The sequence below is a fragment of the Anopheles marshallii genome, chromosome 3 (genome assembly GCF_943734725.1).
Source record: "Anopheles marshallii chromosome 3, idAnoMarsDA_429_01, whole genome shotgun sequence".
In the NCBI taxonomy this organism is placed as follows: Eukaryota; Metazoa; Arthropoda; class Insecta; order Diptera; family Culicidae; genus Anopheles; species Anopheles marshallii.
In genome coordinates, this window is record NC_071327.1 from 14,677,840 (window position 1) to 14,699,388 (window position 21,549).

At 46.1% G+C, this 21,549-nt stretch overlaps 4 protein-coding genes across 4 annotated transcripts; 3 read left to right on the plus strand and 1 right to left on the minus strand.

Annotated features, from left to right (window-relative positions):
* The first annotated feature begins 5 nt into the window (after positions 1–5).
* Positions 6–1,229, plus strand: LOC128715959 (dnaJ homolog shv). The gene is made up of 3 exons (XM_053810883.1): positions 6–154; positions 228–1,093; positions 1,165–1,229. The coding sequence occupies exons 1-3, from the start codon at positions 6–8 to the stop codon at positions 1,227–1,229; spliced, it is 1,080 nt and encodes a 359-aa protein (XP_053666858.1).
* A 2,378-nt stretch (positions 1,230–3,607) lies between these two features.
* LOC128711549 (uncharacterized) lies at positions 3,608–10,259 on the plus strand. The gene is made up of 3 exons (XM_053806429.1): positions 3,608–3,633; positions 7,154–7,968; positions 9,001–10,259. The coding sequence occupies exons 1-3, from the start codon at positions 3,608–3,610 to the stop codon at positions 10,257–10,259; spliced, it is 2,100 nt and encodes a 699-aa protein (XP_053662404.1).
* Positions 10,260–11,062: 803 nt separating this feature from the next.
* Positions 11,063–11,937, plus strand: LOC128713987 (rRNA-processing protein UTP23 homolog). The gene is made up of 2 exons (XM_053808862.1): positions 11,063–11,182; positions 11,260–11,937. Exons 1-2 carry the CDS (start codon positions 11,063–11,065, stop codon positions 11,935–11,937), a joined length of 798 nt encoding a protein of 265 aa, XP_053664837.1.
* A 992-nt stretch (positions 11,938–12,929) lies between these two features.
* On the minus strand, positions 12,930–19,025 carry LOC128713468 (enhancer of mRNA-decapping protein 4 homolog). The gene is made up of 9 exons (XM_053808329.1): positions 18,973–19,025; positions 18,700–18,905; positions 16,967–18,616; positions 15,717–16,322; positions 15,303–15,602; positions 14,102–15,216; positions 13,851–14,016; positions 13,237–13,774; positions 12,930–13,154 (listed from the first exon to the last, which is right to left on the minus strand). Exons 1-9 carry the CDS (start codon positions 19,023–19,025, stop codon positions 12,965–12,967), a joined length of 4,824 nt encoding a protein of 1,607 aa, XP_053664304.1. The 3' UTR covers positions 12,930–12,964.
* Positions 19,026–21,549: the final 2,524 nt, after the last annotated feature.

Genomic DNA, 21,549 nt, shown 5'->3' on the forward strand with positions numbered 1-21,549 from the left:
CAAGCATGAATACGTTCGATTTTTGCTACACTCTACTGGTCGGTGCTGCGGTTCTGCTGCTCGTTGCTGACGATGCAATTGCCGGAAGGGATTTCTACAAAATTCTAGGAATCCGAAAAACAGCTAGCAAAAATGAAATTAAAAAAGCCTATCGGTAAGTGTTTGCTGCTGAAACCATGCACCCAAACGCCACCATTCATTGATGACGTGTTTGTTTTTGTTTGCAGAACACTAGCGAAAGAGCTACATCCCGACAAAAACAAAGACGATCCGGATGCATCGCAAAAGTTTCAAGACTTGGGTGCCGCCTACGAGGTACTGTCCGATGACGACAAACGAAAGCTTTACGATCGGTGTGGAGAGGAGTGCGTGAAGAAGGAAGGCATGATGGACAACACGGATCCGTTCGCACAGTTTTTCGGTGACTTTGGGTTCGGGTTCGGTGGCCAGGAGCAGCGTGAAACGCCTCGCGGTGCTAACATTGTGATGGACCTGCACGTCACGCTGGAGGAGCTGTACAGTGGGAACTTTGTGGAGATTACGCGCAACAAACCGGTGATGAAACCTGCGTCCGGTACGCGGAAATGCAACTGTCGGCAGGAAATGGTGACACGTAACCTTGGACCGGGCCGGTTCCAGATGATGCAACAAACGGTCTGTGACGAATGTCCGAACGTGAAGCTCGTCAACGAGGAGCGCACGATCGAGATCGAGATCGAACCCGGCATGGAGGATGGTCAGGAGACACGATTCTCCGGCGAAGGTGAACCCCACATGGACGGTGATCCGGGTGATTTGATGCTGAAGATTAAAACCGTCCCGCATGCCCGGTTTGAACGGCGCGGTGACGATCTGTACACGAACATCACGATCAGCTTACAGGATGCGTTGGTCGGGTTTACGCTGGACATAGTGCACCTGGACGGGCATAAGGTGACGGTAACGCGGGAAAAGGTAACTTGGCCCGGTGCGAGAATACGCAAGAATGGGGAAGGAATGCCCAACTACGAGAACAACAACCTCCACGGTACGCTGTACATAACGTTTGATGTCGAGTTCCCGAAATCGCAGCTAACCGATACGGAAAAAGAAGGTAAGAGAAGTTTTATTGGTGATATGGGAAAGGCAAAAGCTAATAACATTCTTTTTTTCGCCACATTGCAGATATTAAGAACCTTCTTAATCAACCCTCGAACAACCGGGTCTACAATGGGCTTAGATACTCATAAAATGCGTCAATATGCTAGCGGGGCTTTGACACATGAAAGGCTCCCCATAAGGTTTTAACGCACGGTAAACCCAACCGTGCGAACGAAATAGGCTGATAACAAATTTAGTGTTTTTTGCATCTAGATCAAAAGGCATCGTGACTAAATGATTCAACGACCGATACCATCCCTTACGATTGCTGGCGTTTGATTCAAAGCACCGGTCGTACACACCGACGCCGAACATGGCTTTTGATGTAAAACTTTTGCATCAATTTAACGTGACATAAAAAAAAATTCTTCCAGATTTTGTTTCCTTACCGTTCCGAAATCGTTTGGACCGTTTTTGTGTCCCTATAAATGGTATATTTATTATTGCATTGTGTGTGTGTACCTTACTAGGCTCTGCTCAGCAATTAAAGAGAGAAATTGTTTCCCCCATCTTCCCTAGTTCTTTTGATCCTATGTTTGTAAGACGATTGTGTGTAAATATAATTTCTGTCAATAAAACAATATCGAGAGTAAATGTGGTGCTTGTTTTGGTAGATTAGAACGAAGAGACAGACATCAAATGAGTAATGCATGATTTGATTGATGATGAATTGAAAAAAGTTTTAAAAAAATGCCTGTTGATAATGGAAATATGTAGCAATTTGGTTTGACTTCAATGTCAGGGAATCTTCATCGTACAAAACAAAAGATTCAGACGTTTAGAATTATTACTACGACTAATCCGGATTTAAATTACCCAGAGCTTCCGAATACGGACACTCTCGACTAAGAACTTGAAAATTCGACAGAATTCCTGAACTAATGCTTACTTCGCTTTAAAGCAACAGTAAAAGTTTAAACACTCCATAAATGAAGCATGTAAGCATAATTTAACTAATTTACGGACAACAAGAGAACTAAGAAAATAAGTAATCAACTCAAATTATTCCTTGTGTGCTCTAAATTAAATTTCCAAACCAAATCATCTTGCGCGCTCTGCCAAACGGTTTTGAACATCTTCACCGCCCCAACATGATGTAGAGTCACAGGCACGAGCACAGGAAATCAATTACCGGGCCACCCAAGCCCATAGCATCATGAATACATTTTCCGGCACAATACGCCGGAATGAATGGGCCGGAAATAACGTGACAATCGCACCCAGCGCCTGCTCGCCCAGCGCGTTCCACCACCAAACCAGTCATTGCCATGCCTTCCAAGGTCGTTTCCAGGATGGACGTTTTGTTACACAAGTGCGCTGATTACCGTGCGTACGGTGTGCGAAAAAAAAACCTTACACGGGGTGTGGTTTGTGTGTATTGCGCGCCTCCTTTGCTGCACATGTATCTGTTTGTTTTGAAAACAAAACACACCACGTTTTCCCTGGCGCCTGTTCTAAGCGGACACCGTTCCGCTCCGTGCAATTCGTTAGCATCTTCCGATGGTGGCCAAGTTCCGCTTCACGAACATCAGGCTCGTGGCGCGAGTCGTGAGCGGCATTACCCTCACCGGGTTCCAATGATCTCATGCGTGAGAGAGCGCGCGCTGTGTGAAAGGATACACCGCTAGCCCGTGCGGGTTCGAGAAGGGCCGTCGTCGTCATCGCCCCGATGCATTGGAATGTTACCATGACGATAGGAAGATGCGCTCTGTCATTTGCGCTCGCTCTCTCATTCCCTTTCTCTTCGGTCTGCCGGAAACTGTGGCTGCTTCGATCTGCTTGCCCCAGAGTCACACTCTCTGGGCGCAGACTCCACGAGGTTCCGGTTTTGGGTAGCTGTGAAGCTGAGAAGCCGTGGTGCTCCCGCTTGCAGGAGCAAACGGTACAGCAGCGCTTACAAATCGCACACAAATTCCTGCTTGTGGCTTTCGCGATGATTGTACCGTTTCACTCTCGCTTTTCCCCCCTCCCCTTACCTTCCGCCATGTGAAGGGTACCGGTGGAGGCGCATGGTGATCACGTTGCCCGTACCAGGAATCGCGACATATTGTGGATGGACCGCGAGCGAATGGGTATAAATGGTTGGTGCGATGATAAAAATCTCCTGAATCTCTCGGCATATCTCGTCATATCTGCTCAAAGCTCAGTTGTTGAAGTACCACCATCGCCGCCGGTTGGTGTAGAGTTTAGGTCCGTGTGCGTGTGTGTCTTTTTTTTTTGCTGAATTCCGAGAGCCCTTGCAACCATTATGTGAGTGTGTGTCTGTGTGTGTGTTTGTATGTGTCCATTACAAGCAGGATAAGAAGCAGGCTGAATGTTACAGGGATTTTATTGTGCGTGGAAGCAACACAGATTAATGGTGCTTTTCCATTCAAAAATGACACTTTCGCTGGTGTTAAGTTGGTGCTGCTTGCGGAACGGCTGCTAATAGACAAAAAGGAAAAGGCGGGGACCGAACGCCACCGGGATGGGGAGTCTGCACAATACCGAAAGGTAATGAAGCGTATTATTCCTTCGCCCCGCACTGTGTCCCAACTAGTAAGCCGCTCGAAGGGTAATGCTTTCATGTGAATCAATTGGTGGAAAATATGGGAAAAATAAACATGACCAACCAGACCAGAACACTGACACGGTGTGTCGGCCAGAACGAGCATGCAATGGGACGTCTAATCACTGTATGTGTGTGTGTGTGTGTGTTTGTAGACTAATCGGCGTATTGTGGCAGTGCCACAAAGTCGCATAGCCCAGGATACTAAAGGGATGTCCTTTTCGCCCTCTCCCGGTCCCGGTTTGAAGGAAGGTACAAATGGAAAACAGAATTCTACGCCTTCAGAACTCACAAACTCCAGCAAACGTATTCCGCGCCCTGGTTCCTTACTGATATCACCAGTGATCAATGTGTGCCTCGTGACCCTTCCGGCTACGGTAGATGGGAAACGTGACGGAATTGAATTAAAATTCAATCCGAAAGGATTTGAGCGACCAGCGCTCCGAAGCAGTAATGCCCTGAGGGCTGAAGAATTCTAACGACCTCGTGACTCCATCGGACGAGAATACTCACCCGGGCTGAGTCGGTCCGTGTCGGATGTCGTTATTTTGCTTGGTTGGCTTGGTTGGAGTTGGCTACTTCACCGCAGCAAATAACGACCATCGCGGTGTTTCCTTCCTATCGGGACACTCAGACGGTAGTGACACGTTCGGTTTTGAAGGGGGGAAAGGTTGGATAAGCTCTCACACGCCGTTTCGGTCCAACCAGACACATCCGGGCCTTGAGATGGCTGAGAAAAGCAAGGTAAGCAGATAACGTAAGTTCTGCTGCTGCTACTCCACCAGCATCTCGGATCCGGAGTGCAAACATCTGTGATTGCCGGGTGATGAATGGCTTCATGGGAAGGATTGATGAAACTTTCTCCTTTCGCTGACGAGATTCCTTTCGACGAGGAAATGAGCGTAAAAGGAAGCTTTTTTTTGCCAATTTTATTTTTAAGCTGTGTGCAGTTCCTTCATTTTTTTTTTTGCAGAATTTCTGTTCGGTTCTCGTTTTCGTTGCGGGGGATTAGTGATGCGGTAGTAACCAAAACACATCACGATATTACACAGAGTTGATCTACGAAGGGAAGAACTTGTAATGCGATTTAAACTATAACTCCTTGAGGTAGTAAATAGCATCAAAGACAGAGCCAATACTTCCTGCACTTTGAAGTGTGCCGTAATTCCATCAAGGGGCTCTTAGGTCCCGGTAAGAAGAATTCGCCTCAACGGAACTGCTAATCAATTTTCTCCCATTCATTTAATGATATCGGCTCGATCCCTAATTAAGTGACAGCCGTCAAAAGCTATTCGCCAAGAGGTTATCCTTCTCCGCATTTCAACGCTTCGCCTTTGATGTGCTTCTCAACGGCAAGGCCTGCTTAGTTGTGAAGGCCCTTCGGGCATGGGCTATTGTTGGCCGACGTTAGTCTTTCTTTGTGCGCCTTGGCGGGAGATAATTTAAATTACAATTCGCAAGCTGGCATCGGCACCATGGAATCGGAATTCCGTTGATGATGCTTGCACACACTCGACGTGGCGACGGAATCAATCTGCACGCGGTCGCTTTGAGGACAAGGTGACCGGTTGTGATGCTTGCAAGAAAACATCATTTGGCACGGTTAGATAGCAACGGGAGAAGCTCCACGTGGGCCTCGACGTTGTGTAAAGCACGTGGTGCTCTAGCACTGCCAGTTACACTTCTGCTAGGTGGGGCACATAGTACAGTGCGATGCATTCGTTTAGGCGCACCAATATATTGATAAATTTCTCAGTGGAATAATACCTTTCTACACGTTTCTTTAACTTTTCAAACTCAAATTAGTAAAAAATAATGCTTTAACAATAGTTCGTTTCGGCATGTTAGATTCGTAAAGATACGAAAAAAATGATGTTGCAGTCAAAAAAGCAAGTCAAACTTTTATGATATTGTAGTATTTGGCAGCTCTTTTTGTGGTTTTAATGACTTTAAAGATTTGTTTTCAGGCTTTCAAGTATCACGGTTTTTGCTTGTTTGTGACCTGATTTGCTTTTGGCATTCTCTCATGCATAGTTTGAGGTCCCCTTGTAGGGTTACTGACAATTCTTTGCGTAAACCTTTAATGTCATTATTCTCCAAAGCTTCTCGACCGGGTACAAACCTTACTGCAAACTGACCAATAATTTCTTTCGACTCCAACCATGCCTTTGATCGGCGTGATAGAAGAATTATGACTTTTATCGTGCTAGAAAACTTCCAAACCATTTGGGTAATGCTTCAAATACGGCATCAAAATATCAGCTTCAACAAAGTAGGTGTTCGAGGTCATTCCAGCAGATAATAAGCTTCGAAAGAAGTCAATTCAATGCCAACACGTAAACTAACAATCCAACATAAAGCCAATCGATTGAAAAATATTGGTGCGGCTAAACGAATGCACCGCACTGTAGGCGATGATGGAAGGTTTACAGTTCGTGCTGCATTTATCGCCACACCTGCAGTGTACGGGACTGGAAAATTGCGATAAATAGCATTTATAATTGTTTTTATGATTTACCATTGCGTTTTGATTGTGTACTGATAGTGAACTTTTTGAACTAAAACGTTTGCTTTGTTGACTAACATTTTTTTGTTTATGAAATTTGAAGATTTGGAGATGAGAATGATCGTGCACGATCATAACGATCGAGTTAAACAGAACATATTCCTTCATTATATGGTGTTTTAATGGCCGGATATCTACTCACCGAACGCTTTCCTTCCAGACAGACGATAAATCTAGGTTTATCGCCTTTGTTGGCCGGAATTGTTGGGTTTAGTTGCAATTTGTCGTCTGCTTAAATTAAAGTGGTGGCTGCATGATAAGGTTTCTTTTCTTTTATTGCACATTTCCGTAGGCTTTTCCGGGGCCGAAGTTTGATTGCTTCTTTTTAAAATGTGAAGAAAGCAATAGAATAACAAGAAAAAACAAAAGGCATCTGTTCTTACAAGGAATCCGATCCGAGCGAACGCACAAGAAGACTGCACGAAAACAACTCAAAACTGGAGCATGACTTGGCGTTGTGCCAACTGGGGGAAAAGTTTACTGATTTATTTGCTACAGCGGGAGTGCCGGCATCGGGGAGTACAGGGGCGAAATGTTTGTTGGCAACGACAGCTTCCAACGCCCAAATGTTGTCCGAGCTAAGCTTCTACTTTTGTCCCTGCATCCCTCGGAGACTCGATGATGAGTTCGGTGACCGAAAAGAAAGAAGGATCAATAGGCAGTCGGTCCAATCAGTAATGCATTTAGAAGCGACCCTTGGTAGGTAGAAAAGTTGAAGTTCATTTAATGAACATTTAATTGTTGCAACCGTTTGCAGCTGCATCGAATGCAAGAAGGCAATGAAATTTGATAAGAAATTGCAGAATTGGAGCTGAACGAATTTGTTGATACTCCGCGTTACCTTGACGTTTATAGACGAGGTACAAGTAAAGCTCCCGGCACATTACATTTCGTTGCAGCTTTGCACATCGCTACCGGTCGAGCCACAGCGTTCATCACTACAAACCATTACTACCGAACGATCGACGGATGGGACCGCTACGGAAAAAGAAAACCCGCTTCAAGGTGCTGCTGATGATGGGTACCGTGTTCGCCTGTTTGCTGTACGCGATCGAACGTCCGTTCTGGTGGGACTATGACGCACTGGAGGCCCCACTCTGGAACGAAGCGCTGGAAACGCGTGACGACGAGCAGCACTTCAACTACAACAGCTCGTACTTTGTCAACACGGTCGGTTGCAAGATGCCGAGCTTTCCGGTCACGAACGACCGGATACAGAAGTTTATCGAGCGCCCGGAACCGATCGAGTGTGTGCCGGCACTGCTGGAAGCGGACGAACGGTGGATCTGGTTTCAGCTGTCGGCGGAGGACATCGAGCGCCATTACAACGTGACGAACGCGAGCCTGATCCAGTGCTGTGTACGGCCGTTCGAACGGTTGACCGATCAGGAGGAGCACCAGATCGGTAACGAGAGCTGTTTCGATTATCCGGAACGGTTTACCGTGCGGGAGGAAGAGTTCGTGATGGCCAACTGTCACCATGGCGGAACGAAGGATCCATTCTACTGGGATTACTTTGCGTTCGTGCCGTGGAAGAAATCTGTCGAGCGGAGGTTACGAAACCGGAAAGATCACCACCAGCAGGAAGATGCCACTTCCATAGGTGATCAACAGCAGCTGAATGTGATGATACTGGGCATAGATGCGGTTTCGAGATTGAATTTACACCGCCAAATGAATCAGACAACCGATTATCTACTCAACACCTTAAACGGTAGGTATAAACTAATGTGGTGCTTGTTGAGAAGAGTAACATGAAAAAAAATCGCGTAACACGGGATAAGACTGTACATACACATACACGAAATACTTAAGAGTAAACAGTGCTGATTGTGAGACAGAGTGAACAGTATTACAGTAAACAGGTACAGATACCAGTAAACCATGTGGGTTAACTGAATTACTAAACTTTCATATGAATTATTCAACTTTCCATGTCCATTAGTAAACAAATTGACCGTGCACACCAAAATATTTCAAATTAGTATGCATCAAATACTGAATTAGTATACGCGTGCTAAAAATGATGTATAGTATGTACTAAATTAGTAAACAGCTGCTAACATGGCATACTCCCACTAGAATAGTATACGGGAATTTAAAAAATAAAAAATTAAAAACTGGAAAACGGGACTGAAATAGTACAAACCTAGCTTAAGGGAATGTACTAAAACAGGGCACGGATACTGAATAAGTACTTCCTAAAAATACTAAATCAGTTGTACACTGAAAAAGCATACGGTTGCTAAAATAGTACACGATTATTAAAATAGTACAGACCTAGAAAACGGAGATGTACTAAAAGAGTACATGAATACCAAAATAGTATACAGAAGCGAAAATAGCACAAACCTTGTATACGGGGTGTACTTAAATAGCACATGTATACTAAAATAGTATACGAAAACTGAGACAGCATGTGTATACTAAAATAATGTATGGATACTAAATTAGTATCCGGATACTAAAATAGTACATAAATACTCAAACACAGCACACGTGTGCTAAAATAGTATACGGATACTAAAATATTGCAAATTTTACGGGAATATACTACCATAGTATACGTATACTAAGTTAGTACATTCCAAGCGATCGGCAATATACTAAATTTGTGCATAGATACTATCATAAATCTGAATCAGATTTACCCAACGCTACTATCAACGGTTTGCAGTACCAGAGTATTGGACTACAGTACAGAGAATGCTTTTAGAGTTTCCATGTTTCTCTCGCATACTTACAGGCATTGAGATGTTCGGGTACAACAAAGTGGGCGACAATACATTCCCCAACATGGTACCGGCCCTGACCGGGCTGGACATCGAGGAGCTCGGTGCAGCATGTCTTCCAAACGCCAGCAGTACCTTTGACCTGTGTCAGTTCGTGTGGAACAAATTCGCCGCGGCGGGCTATCGGACGGTGTACGCCGAGGATAGTTCGGCGATGGCCACGTTCAACTACGGCAAGAAGGGCTTCCATCGGCAACCGACTGACTACTACCTGAGAAACTTTTTTCGCCAGATGGAATCGAGCGTGGGGTACAATAAGAAGCTTAACGCCAAGCTATGTCTGGGCGGTCGGAATCCTACCCGCGTGCTGTTGGATTACGCTCGCAAGCTGGTGAAAACGTTCGGTGCGAAGGAACCGGTGTTTTCCCTGCTGTGGGCCGTCGGCATGACGCATGATTTCTTCAACAATCCCTCACTGATCGATGACGACTACCGGCAGGTGTTGGAGTTCATGAACGAACAGCAGCAGCACTATCTCAACCGGACGGTGCTGATCTTGATGAGTGATCACGGCATCCGGTGGGGATCGTTTCGGAACACTTACCAGGGCATGATGGAGGAAAGGCAACCGTTTCTGATCTTCGTACTGCCGGCCTGGTTCCGGGCGCAGTACCCTTCCGCTTTCCACAACCTTCGCCGGAACCGGTTGCGGTTGACGACGCACTTCGATCTGTACGAGACGTTGAAAGAATTCCTGGATCTCTCCGGTCTGTCGACGGAATCGATTCGTGAGCGGACGGAGGAGTTGCTGGAAGCCAGACCCATCCCGAGAGGTATCAGCCTGTTTCTGCCGATTCCGGCCACGCGGACGTGTGAGGATGCTGGAATTGCGCCGCACTGGTGTACCTGTCACGATCACAAGGCGCTAGCGAAGAACGATCATCAGGTGATACAGGCGGCGCGGTTTGCGGTCGACCGAGTGAACCATCTGCTGCTGGAGTACCCGCAGTGCAGTGTGCTGCATCTGAACTCGATCGAGGATGCGAGCGTCGGTATGTCGCCGGAGAATATTACCGCCAAGCACAAGTTCAGCGACATCAGCGTGCGGTTCGTTACGAAACCGGGTGATGGGGAGTTCGAGGCAACGGTGCGGATCGATTCCAACAACGATAGCTTCCTGACCGGCACGGTTAGCCGCACCAATCTGTACGGCAAGCAAAGCTTCTGTGTCGACGACTATCGGCTCAAGCTGTACTGCTTCTGTGGTCGGTGAATGGGAACAGGTGACAGGGGATATACGAAACGCCACTGACCGGGGAAGCGGTAACCGTATTAGATAGAGGTAAATGGGCTAGAGTCCGTAAAAAAAAAACGAACGGAAGAAAACGTAGCTTTAGTGAAGGCGTTAAACGATCATGCAAATCAAACAATTCGTTCATTGGCGGATTCATTGCGAATACAAGTGATAGCGATAGAGATACGAGGTTTTGCCTCATCCTTTTGGTCTACGATGCGAACTAGGTGTAGAGTGCGAAAAACGGGCGTAGAACAGTGTAAAATGTATAGTTGCTGTTTTATATTTTGCGGTTTTTTCGTTTTTGTAGTGTGCTTTCGTTGTACAACGCGTTGAAGGAAATAAAGGAGAAAGTATTCTTTTACAATAAAAATGGTCCTGATCGTGTTTTTTTGTAATTATGAATTTTTACTCTGTTTAATTGTTTAAAAAAAAGTATAAATGGGTACAGGTAAACAGCACTGAAGGGTTTTGCTAATTTACTGCGAAATATGTAAAATGATTTTTTTTCTATTTTCAATGGTTTTGTATTCCAAAAAATGTATAAAACCTCTTCTTTTCTTTTCTCACTTTAAATAGTAAAACTAAAATGATAAAATCGACCGATTTTAAGGAAGCTTCTCACCGTGCTAAAAAAGCGAAGGAAATAAAAATCGATGAAACGACGAAATGTCAAACGGGATGCGAAACTCGATTGTTATTATTGTGATGCGATGAAACGTGAGACACGAACGACTTTTTTGTACGCACTAAAAGGCAAGAAAAGTTCTTAAAAATCAAAAATGAAGATTACAAAACACAAGAAAACTCGTAAGTATATGAGTTTTTACATAAATAATTTTGGATTCCGGGAACCGTTGCTTGTGCTGATCGATGGAAGTTTCTGCCATGCTGCGTACAAGGTAATGCTGCGAGGAAAGCGTGTTCCAGCGTCTAATGACTTTGTGCGCTAACGTAATGCGTAAATCTTATCCACCAGGTGCGGCTCCAAATAGAAGAGCAGTTAAAAAAGTACTTCCAGTGCGAGGTGAAACCGATCGTGACGGCCTGTATCATCACGGAGACGGACAATCTCGGCCCGGCATTCATTGGCACCAGCCAGCTGTTGAAGAAATTTCTCGTTCATCGTTGCGGGCACGAGAAGCGACCGCTCGATGGTGCCGCTTGCATTAAAGCGATGACAAAAACGTGTCATTATATCGTGGCAACGCAGGACCGTGCGCTGCAGGAATGGGTACGAGGCAACCCGGGCATTCCGCTGTTCTATCTGCACAACGGGTCCGTCCCGACGTTGGTACAACCGTCGGAGGTGCATCGTCAGGCGGCAGCTGATGGGCAGAAGAATCGGGTTGGTATTCGTGAGCTTGATCAAAAGATGATTCAAGCGCTGAAGGCGAAAGAAGGTATCACCGTGCCCGAAACGCCCGTGCGCAAAAAGCCCAAAAAACCCAAAAATCCTAATCCACTGTCGTGCAAAAAGTCGAAGAAAAAGAAAAACGATGTAACAATTGGAAGGAATGAATCAGATGGAAAACCGGCAACGGTTGGTGATAGTGGAATAGTTAAGAAAACGAGTAGAAAACGTATCAAGCTACCGAAACACGTTATAGAGCATTTGAAAGTATCAAATGCAGCGCAAAATAAAGGAAGTAACTGAAAGTAATTAATCATTTTCACTACCCGTTAAATGTAAACCTGCATCCATTGAACTATCTTCATTAGAGTTGGGTTAATCTAGTCTATAGATTCATGAATCATTGAACCGAAAGAATGACTCTGAATCATAAGCAAATGAATCTGCAGGATATCGCAATTTTATGTTGCAATGCTAGTACTGCTAGACTGGCGGCTAGAATCGCGAACTTATTGGATTCGTGAATCTTAAAGGAATCATTTGATTATCCACGTATCTTTGAAGACTCAGGATTCAGACATTTCTTTCCAAATACCTCTATACTGATGACTTCTGTGTGTTGTGGAGCATGGACATGTTATGATAGATTTTATTTTTTTGTGTTAAAAACTAAAAATGATCCAGAAGGATGTCTGGTTTTTTTTTTCGCTGCTGTTCCGTCCCTCTATTATTCGACAACACAATGGAGACGAAATGATATACCACACAATCGGTTCATTTGTCCCGGTCTCACAGATGGGGGCTTGGGATCTACACAGAAGCGGCATGGGACGACTCTCCACAGCACAACAGCAGCGCGTGTACTTCACGTTCATCCCAGGGAGGTAAAAGTGATGCGCTTTAGTCAAAAGGGATAAAAGGGTTGAATGTTCCAAAGGAAGCTCATCGTACGGAGCGATATACAAAAGGTTGTTGCACTATTACCATTGCTTGAAGAGACCTTGAAAGAAATGGGGTATCTTTCGTATCAATTTCGACGAAAAAAAACAGTAAAATTAATGGGAAAGTTATACTCAAATTAAAAACAAATAGTTATGATGGTACATAGTACCGAGAAATAAGATATGGTTCCAAACTGCCTTCTCCTTCTCTCACCTGTGTAGCTTCCTGTCTTTTGTCGGTATGAAAATGGGTTTTAAAATTGAATTGATTGATCGATTGCTTGAGGTTTACAAAGGGGATGTTGGGTTTGTTTTGAATGAATTCAGGTGCCGTCAGTCTTGGATTGCCGTTTTTGTTGCTGCTGCTGCTGCTGCTACTTGAGCAGATATCAGATATTCTTGTAGCCCATGTACTGTGCGGCAATGACCAACATTTTGATACCGGTACAAAGCGGATTGGATGGGTTGTCGGTCATAAACTTCTGACAGTTGTTTATCAGCTCCAATATCACCTTCGGCGAGTGTTCCTTCGTGATCGGATCTTGAAAGTCCAGGCTTACTATCGCGTCCGACAAGTACCTGAAAGTATGCAAACAAACCGGGTCAATGCAGTTGCAATCCGTGCACCGCTACATCTACGTCATCGTTTTACGCTACATACTTTTGTTTTAATTCATTGTAGTTGCTCATATCGGCGGACACTTGCTGTATCAGCGACAGCAGCACCGTTTGCTCGAGCGGACACGGATTAAACACCTGCTTGTAGTCGGCCCGCTCAAGCAGAAATTCCACCAGGTTCAGATCATTTGAAAGCAGCGCCTTGTGGAACGCTTTGTTGATCTGGCCACCGCTGAGATACTGCTTGATTTGGTCCTGCACGTCCATATTGCTTGGTGCGGGCGTTTGTGCCTGTGACCGAACCACCGACAGGACGGAATCTTCCAGCGACGATGTTTGTGCCTCGAAGCCCTTCTCAATCTCCTTTCCGATGTGATCGCGGATCGACTTCAGCAGCGTCGTTTCCAGTGTCCGCATATCCTTCTCCATGCTGTGTCGCACCATCCGCGCACAACCGTTAAAGATGTCGTCCGCAGCTGTGGAAAGGTCTTTCGGCAGTTCGCGTATTATTTTTAAACATCCGGTTGTCGATTCCTGCATCTTTACCACCCTGTCGAGGTGTTCGTCGAGCTTTCGCATTACTGCAGGAGAAGTAAGGTAAGGTAGGTAAGCATTCGGTACCGGTCCAGCAAAAGGGCCACACATAATTATACTTACGCTCTACAATGCCATGGCCAAAGGATGTGTTAAGTTGTGTGAAAAGTTCCTTCGTCTCTTGGCTGTAGGTGGGCAGCACGATTTCCCGCATCGATTGGTTGTAAACATCCGTGAATACCGTGCGCGATCCGGAATGTATAGCAGCGGTTATCACCTTCGTGACAGGCTGTGTTACGAGATGAGGAAGAAAAGAGAATCGAAACAACAATTACTTGCTTGAAACCTGTGCGGGGAAAAAAACATTCAACTACCTCACTACGTATTGTTCGCTGGACGGTTTCGCGCATTGCCCCTTCGTTTGCGAGCAACTTTTCCGCCAGTTCCATGCATATTCCACGTTGCATCACGTCCAGCTTGCCGTTAATGGTCGGTATCACCCGTTTTAGTATCTCCTGCAACAACACCGGAATCATCTTAGGTGACAGCTGGGCCATTATCGCCTGAGGTAGGTGCGTTAGTGTTTCGGTTAACCGGGCCTGCTGGGTGTTGAAGCAGGTCACCAGCGTTTGCTCCACTTTCAGCGTGTGCTGTACCAACAGTGCGGACAGCTGCGTTTCGATCTTCTTCGGAAGCGTTTGGTTGATTCGGTTCAGTGCCGTGCTGCACCGCCGTTGCTCTTCCTCTTTCGATTTCTTCATCGCTTCCAGCTGCATGTTCAGCTCCCCGATCTGTCGCGACTGCATTAGCAGCAGCTCCATCATCCGGTCCAGCTTGCCATTAAGATCGGCAATCTGCTTCGACCCTTCTGGCATATGGACGACCGTAGGTGCTGGTACGCCGGCGTACGTTTCCTGTGCCGGAGATGGTTTTGGATCGTTCGCTTTACCGGCCGGCACTTCGGTCGGTACTTTCGCTGGCCAAAAACGGGCCGTTGTTGGTTCATTGTTCGTTTCCACTCGTGCTTTCTCGTCGCTCGGACTGTTGCCCTGCGCGGTCTCCTTGCTGCGCTTGGCAGCCTGCACAAGCTCCAACTCAACAGTGCTACTATCCGGAATGGGTTCTTTGAGGGCCGAAACTGCAGCCGTAGCCTTTTCCTCAGACAGTAACACACTCGCGTCCGCCGCAACAGGTTCCCCATCTTTCTCATCCACCTCATCCGGATTGTCGTCGGTACCGTTAGCAACGACCACAACCACACCATCCTCCTCATCGTATCGACCGGTCACATTAACAACGCCCTCCTCCTCATCGTCATCTTCGTCTTCGTAATCGTCCTTCCTTTCCACGCACGAGTACAAGAATAGATCTTCGACCATGCTGATAACTGGACCCTTGGTAGACATAATTTGTTGCACCTCCCGGCTTGGGCTGGAACCGCCGCTTGCGAGCATTTCCGCGGATGGCATAGGTGGTACGGTTGGAGTATCTGTAAAACAGGTCCCACAATTTTAAAGCTACTCTGACTGATTTGATTCACAGAGAAAAAGAGAGAGAGAGAACAATTCTGCCTACCTATAACGCTCTCCTGCGCCATACTGGCTGGCCCGTTGGTTGAGTTCCGGTGCTTCGATTTACCGTTTGCATTATCTTCCGACTGCTCCGACAGACTTTTCATCATGTTCACAAACGCGAGCTCGAGTTTTTCCGTCGTCGGCAGTACGATCGGTTGATTGGCCTTTGCATCAACCGATGCCAACAGCTCCGAAACGGCAGCTGCCGGCTCCGTCTGCTGATGTTGTTGTGTGGCCTTTGCCAGCATAAACAGCGTGTTGAGCACTTCCGGCTTAACCGATTCATCGCTTTTTATTTTTTCTATAAAGACAATTAAAACAAAAAACCTTTTAGAGACATTCCTTCCATTAGCGGGATGTGTAAGACACTGTCCGTAAATGCGAAGAGTGTTGAAAAAAATCGCAAATTAACTACCTCGAACCGTCGGTGGTTCTGTTTCGTCAAGTGTGAGTATTTTGGTAAAGTGTTCCATGTTTAACGGTGTCCGCGAAACGCTAAGGACACCACCCGGTTGCCCCGTTCCAGTTGGGTGGCTTCCCTTTCTGCCTTTCGTTTGCTCGACCGTACTTCCGACAACACCATTCGCTCTCGCAAAACCCAACTTCCCACTGCTCTTTTTGCCCTGCGTGGATACAACTTTAGGCTCCACGTCCGTGTCTTCCTCCTCCTCATCATTGTCCCCGTTATCGTCCGGATCGTCGGTAATGTTGGCGATTCGTTCCGAACCGGCCACCGAAGCGACACTAGTGTTGCCACCACCCTCTTCTTCTGGTTCCTCTTCGTCGTCGGAGCTATTACCATCGCTAGACACACTGCCATTCGCGCTGGCCGTGCTAGTGGCGGACGAATTGGGCTTCCTTGCGCCATCGGTCGATGTGGTGGTCACGTTGATCGCAGACCCACGGCCACGCCGTCTACCGGCGGTTCGCCGATCGTACTGATTCATGATCGTTTCCATTTCGGGGTAGGGCAGCTCCGAAAGGTTGATAATGCGCACATCTTTCAGGTTCTCCTTTCCGGCTGCAGTAACAAACGTACGGAAACGAACCGTTAGCCAAAATCGTTCAACGAGACGATGGTAAAGGAAAATATTTTCCACATCGTGATGTAAAATCGATACTAATATGCTATTTGTTTAAATAATAAGTAGCAATACTAGCATAAGCACATAAGGAAATTATAAACAAATATGCTTGAAACTATTACTAAGTATACGGGGACAACAATTTTATCTTTTACCGTAAAAACGTTTACAATACATACATAAACAATACATAAACGTAACAAATAGTAATCGCAGTCATGCTGACTGTATACCTCCCCTGGACAGATAATCTTTCAAAGTTGCAAATGAAAATCAACAAATGATATAATTCTATCGCATTTGCCGAACAACGATATGATACGACATGGAGCAAGCAAAATAAAATACTCCAAAAACAACTATTATCCTAATACACTACAGTGATCAACACTCTGTACTGGGACTGTTTTAGTAAATACGTAACCAGCAAGCTACCATACGATAAAATAAAACATACATTCTCTTTGCCTACGGAACTGGAACAAAAACTATTCACTATACCTTACAGAACAAACCCAAATACTGAAATAGAATAATCTGCACGACATATACAAACCAATTTAGGATCAAAACAACTTACCGGATCTGCTACAAGCGGTAGCTGGTGTGCTGAAGGAGTCCGGAGTCATAAGATTCACTTTGGTGCTGCTGGCCGGTGTCGTCGGTGCGCTGGTACCCGCAACGATCGCTCTTTCCGTCGAAGGTTGTGTCGTACGGATTCCTACAAACACGTCGTTTAATTTTTGTGCTGCTTCCGCCATTTTAAGCACTATCGGGTCATCCACCACACTGGGATTATCTGATCCGTCACCATCTTGGGCATCACCGTTCTTAACGTCCACCTTCGATGGTTTCCCTTTCAATGCCGTACCATCGTTACCACCACCACCGCCATCCAATGAACGATCTTCCTCTTCCGATGGTGGATCCGATACATTGTCCGTCGTTTCGTTCGAAGCGGACGAAGACGCTGAGGAAGAATTTTCCTGCCTTTCCGTCACGTCCACATCCCGGTCCGGTTCGTCCGTTAGCTCCTTCGTAAGTGGTTCGCTCTCGCTTTCCGGTATCGCATCGTACATCAGCGTACAGTCCTGCAGATTGTTTGGTTGCACTAAAAACATACGAATGACAACACACTTCTGTGCCGACTGATCATCATCATCTTCGTCCTCATAATCGCCGTACTTGGAGTTGCCGGCCGTTGCGTACAGTATGGCAAACCCTAACACGGATGCCGACAGTGGGTACTCCGCGATCGACACAATGTACGGCTGAACGATCGTACGAGTGCCGCCCTTGCTAATGATGCTCTTCTTCGATTGCACCACCGGTTCGGCCTCGGGTGAGGTGGCACCTTTTCCTTTCCGTATCTGCATCACGTAAATCTGACGTGTGTTACGTTCGGTAAGCACAAGATACGTGGAGGAGATGTCGATTTCTGCTTTAAAGTGAAGCGATGCATCGGCGACCGAGGACGTTAAACGAATCGTTTGCAGACACTCCCAGGATTCGCAACACCACACCTTGATTTCCGAGTTGTTCTCCGCGCAGGTGATCGCATGCTTCCAGATCGTTTTATTGTTCACCGTTTCGGTGTAATTGTCCAGGAAGAAGAAGCTTGTGATCGGTTTGCCGTCGTGCGGCTTCCACATATGCAGCCGCCTCGGTGAGCGATCGTTCGCGTGCTGGTACACCTGATAGAACCGGATCAAACCGTCGTTCGAGCTGAGCGCCAGTGTGGTACCATCGTCGGAGAACACGCTGCCCGTGATGATTGCATCCCCATCGTTCGCCTTAAAACCACCCTCTTCGATATCGGACGCTTTCAGATCGGTCGTGTCGATGTACGATTTTGCCAGCGCACTAATACTGTAGCACTGGAACGTTGGTCCGCGGGTCCACACGAGCAGCTCCTTGGCGAAATCATCGCTATAATCGGCACCATCGCTCATGTACGGACACCAGGTTATGCGGTCGCATGTCGGGACGTGCCCATCGAGCGGATCGACGATTTTCACCTTGAGCGCGGTGGTTACCTTTTCACCTTTCACCAGCACCTTGTGGACGTGCAGAGTTGTCCGTTCGATGATGCCGAGCAAACAATCGTAGGTGCTGTTGTGCGAGAACTGCAGGTCAAGAATTTCATCTGACAGTCCTTTAATCAGACCTCGTTCGGGAAGATCCAAATGGGCTACCCGTACCATGCTTTCGCTCTTGGACTGCTTCGTTACTGTGGAGGGGAAAATGTACCAGAGCGTGAACGATCATTAGTGGGTGACAACAGCATCGGCTTTCTTTCGAAACTGGCTGTACCTCGAATTGAGTACGCGAGCAGAAAACAGTCCTTGTGACAGGCTATCAACCGTCCAGGGTAGTTTTTCTGTTCCCATTTGAAGTTGACCACATTGACCAGCTTGATCTTCGAACTACCACGGTCATGTTTGCCCTCGGTACACACCACTGTAATATTCTTATCGGTGGTCTTAAAGGAATGTTGGGCCTCTTCCACACTGAAAGCGCTGGAAAGAGAAGAATTTATTGCATGGTGTGAAAATGACAAAGGTCAGCTTTTGTACTTCTACTTACATTTTCCTGCTGCCGCCTGCAACGGTCGACACGGTTCGTTCGGTAGTTTCCATGGTTAATCCAACGCTGTCTGTAGTGCCGTTCGAATTTAACACAAACGATCACAAATGCTGCTGCCTATGTTGTTCAGCAGGTGCGGGTTGGTAAGGTAAAAGTCTTCGCAAACAGACGCGTCGCAGCAACCCAAACAACTCAATAGTGGTGATGATGGCGAATGTTAGCATAACATCACGTATCGTCAGTATATAAAAGAAAGATCTCTGCACCTTGCGTCTGAACTAAACTTCAGATCGATGGCTTCCTGTTACAAAGATGCCGTATTACTGATTCGTTGTGTATGATTTTTCCAACTCGTCAGCGTTAAAGCAATTGGTGGTGTGAATTTCACAAGCTTACTAATAACACATACATACGCGCACACACAAACTGCGTCAAAAGTGAATTGTTTCTAAAACATTGATTTTCTTACACCGAGCGCCTTCTCCAGCGGATGGGAAGTCCTCTATTGGAGGGATGGGGTAACGATGATGAAACAACGACAACGAAGTAGAAACTAAAGTAAAACCTCTTCGCCCAAAATGGAAAACCACTACAATTGGTGGCTCTATTAGCGTAGTATCTAGCTCGAGAGGCTTTCTTTTTGGCTTTTTCTCACGATGATGCACTTTCGTACGCTGTTTGCTATGATGCGTTCGCTTCCTCGTCTCGATATCCTTCCGCGGAGTACGTCGTCGGCCCGGCTTGCGCTCAGCAATAGAGTACGCTCGGGTGAACGTGTGGGAAGGAAAACAATCTCGCACACGGAATGAAATCGGCTCGCCAAAGGCCTATTGGAAAAAAAAACAATACGGATAGACACGATTGGACGAAATGGGAGAGATTTTCCCGAGATTTCAATTCCCGGTTCGTCGGAACGCTTCGATTTTTCAGCAAAAAAATAAATGCAAAAATTGGCTTTTGTGCTGCTGTCATCGCTGTCAAAATGGAAGGGCCCAATGAGCATTTCCCAAGGGGTCTTTTTGGTTGAAGTCAGTTGACATTCCGATCCCAGTTTTCACTGAGGTGGAAAAATAGAAAAATAGTGTTGCTTGTAAACTGTTCTGTTCTTATCCTGCCTATTTTCCAACTTTCTGTTCAAGAATTTTAAATGCAGCTAATGTTGGGTCAATCTTTGAGCTAAGCGTTTTATTAAGCACAGCAATAATCTCAACAGTGGGATATGTGTTCACGAGATATTTTTCCGACAGCGAGAGTGACATTCAGATTCCCATTTTGAGACATAGGTGGCGCTTTTTAGCGAAAATAAAGTTTTTTGGGCAGTATTGCTACAAATTTGAACTGGATTTGTTTTTATGAATAGAACATTAAACATATTTAAAAACAAAACTCTATTGTTAAGATCCTTTTTATTCACAATAGTACCTTGGGTATATCATAATTACAGCACAGATGAGACAAATTTGTCATCTCCTTTCTACCTTCGCTTGAAACGTGCAATAACCTTCACCATGTGCGTTCAAGCACATGGTCAATGCACACCAGGTGCTGGCGATAGATTTCGCGCAAACAAACCCCTCACAACCAGCTATCAGTCAGCTTTACGAAGCAGCACCAGTCGGAGTGTGTAATATCCGGTCCGCTCCTGGCGCTGTTACATAACGATCGATCCCTCAATTCCGGGTGACTTTTCCCGCACACCGCGGCTATTGTTGGTTGGCGCGTTTCGGGTTCCATGGTGACGGTATACCGACCCAATCCACCCCACGACGACGACGAGTTGTTTGGTAGTGCACAGCAAAAAGAAAACGAAAAAACAAATAGCAAAAAAAAAAAAATATTGCGCTTCGCTCGGTGTAGTCCCTTGCGGTGGCTTTGGAACCGTAAATGTAATTAGCATGTCCAACCGATACGAGGTTTAAGAATGGGCCGTGTAGCGTATTGGTAGGAAGACGCATCGCTGGCGTTACTCTGGGCGATGTTTATTAGTAGACCTTGGCAGGGACGGTAGTATCGTCATGCGGTTAGCATCCACCAGTCGTTTGGCCGGCCCATGCCCGCCTCTATCACATTGTCGAACGATTGTTCGTTTAACGACAACAACTACGCAACGTGTGACATCGAGTGCTGCAGAGTTCAAGCCTCGTTAGTTCTAATTGACGGCGCTGTTGTGAACAATATTGTGCTTGTTCGAAGGTGTTTCGGCTATGGGGTGTGTTATTCAAATATTACTGTGTGTCGCGCTTGTTAAGCTGCAGTTAAAACAGGTACTTTCATGACAAGAAAAAGTACCTCGAGTGCGTTAATCTAGACGAGTGTAGTTTCTCCGTAATGTGAGCTGTAACAGTGACCAACATCGGGCAGTATTATACCGCGGGTATTAAATCGAATTAAACAAACCACAACCATATGAGTGAAATTAGCATTTTCCAGTTCAGTGAACTCCGTGTGTGTGTGTCGTCCGTATCGTGCCGGGTAGTTGAGGAGCCAAGAATATATTTGCCCATTCCATTCCCCCTTCGCTTATTTTTTTGTTGCTCCGTCCATTCGTGCACAACCCATACGTGATTGCATGCAAAT

Bases quoted from the DNA above. Each gene is read 5' to 3' on its own strand.
- LOC128711549 (XM_053806429.1), top strand. From the start codon at position 3,608: ATGGGGAGTCTGCACAATACCGAAAG. The intron at 3,634-7,153 runs GTAATGAAGCGT...ATTTCGTTGCAG, and splicing joins AGTCTGCACAATACCGAAAG to CTTTGCACATCGCTACCGGT. The intron at 7,969-9,000 runs GTAGGTATAAAC...GCATACTTACAG, and splicing joins TCTACTCAACACCTTAAACG to GCATTGAGATGTTCGGGTAC.
- LOC128715959 (XM_053810883.1), top strand. From the start codon at position 6: ATGAATACGTTCGATTTTTGCTACACTCTACTGGTCGGTGCTGCGGTT. The intron at 155-227 runs GTAAGTGTTTGC...TTTTGTTTGCAG, and splicing joins GAAATTAAAAAAGCCTATCG to AACACTAGCGAAAGAGCTAC. The intron at 1,094-1,164 runs GTAAGAGAAGTT...GCCACATTGCAG, and splicing joins AACCGATACGGAAAAAGAAG to ATATTAAGAACCTTCTTAAT.
- LOC128713987 (XM_053808862.1), top strand. From the start codon at position 11,063: ATGAAGATTACAAAACACAAGAAAACTCGTAAGTATATGAGTTTTTAC. The intron at 11,183-11,259 runs GTAATGCTGCGA...CTTATCCACCAG, and splicing joins TCTGCCATGCTGCGTACAAG to GTGCGGCTCCAAATAGAAGA.
- LOC128713468 (XM_053808329.1), bottom strand. From the start codon at position 19,025: ATGGAAACTACCGAACGAACCGTGTCGACCGTTGCAGGCGGCAGCAGG. The intron at 18,617-18,699 runs GTACAGCCAGTT...TCCCCTCCACAG, and splicing joins GCTCGCGTACTCAATTCGAG to TAACGAAGCAGTCCAAGAGC. The intron at 15,603-15,716 runs GTAGTTAATTTG...TTGTCTTTATAG, and splicing joins AGAACCACCGACGGTTCGAG to AAAAAATAAAAAGCGATGAA.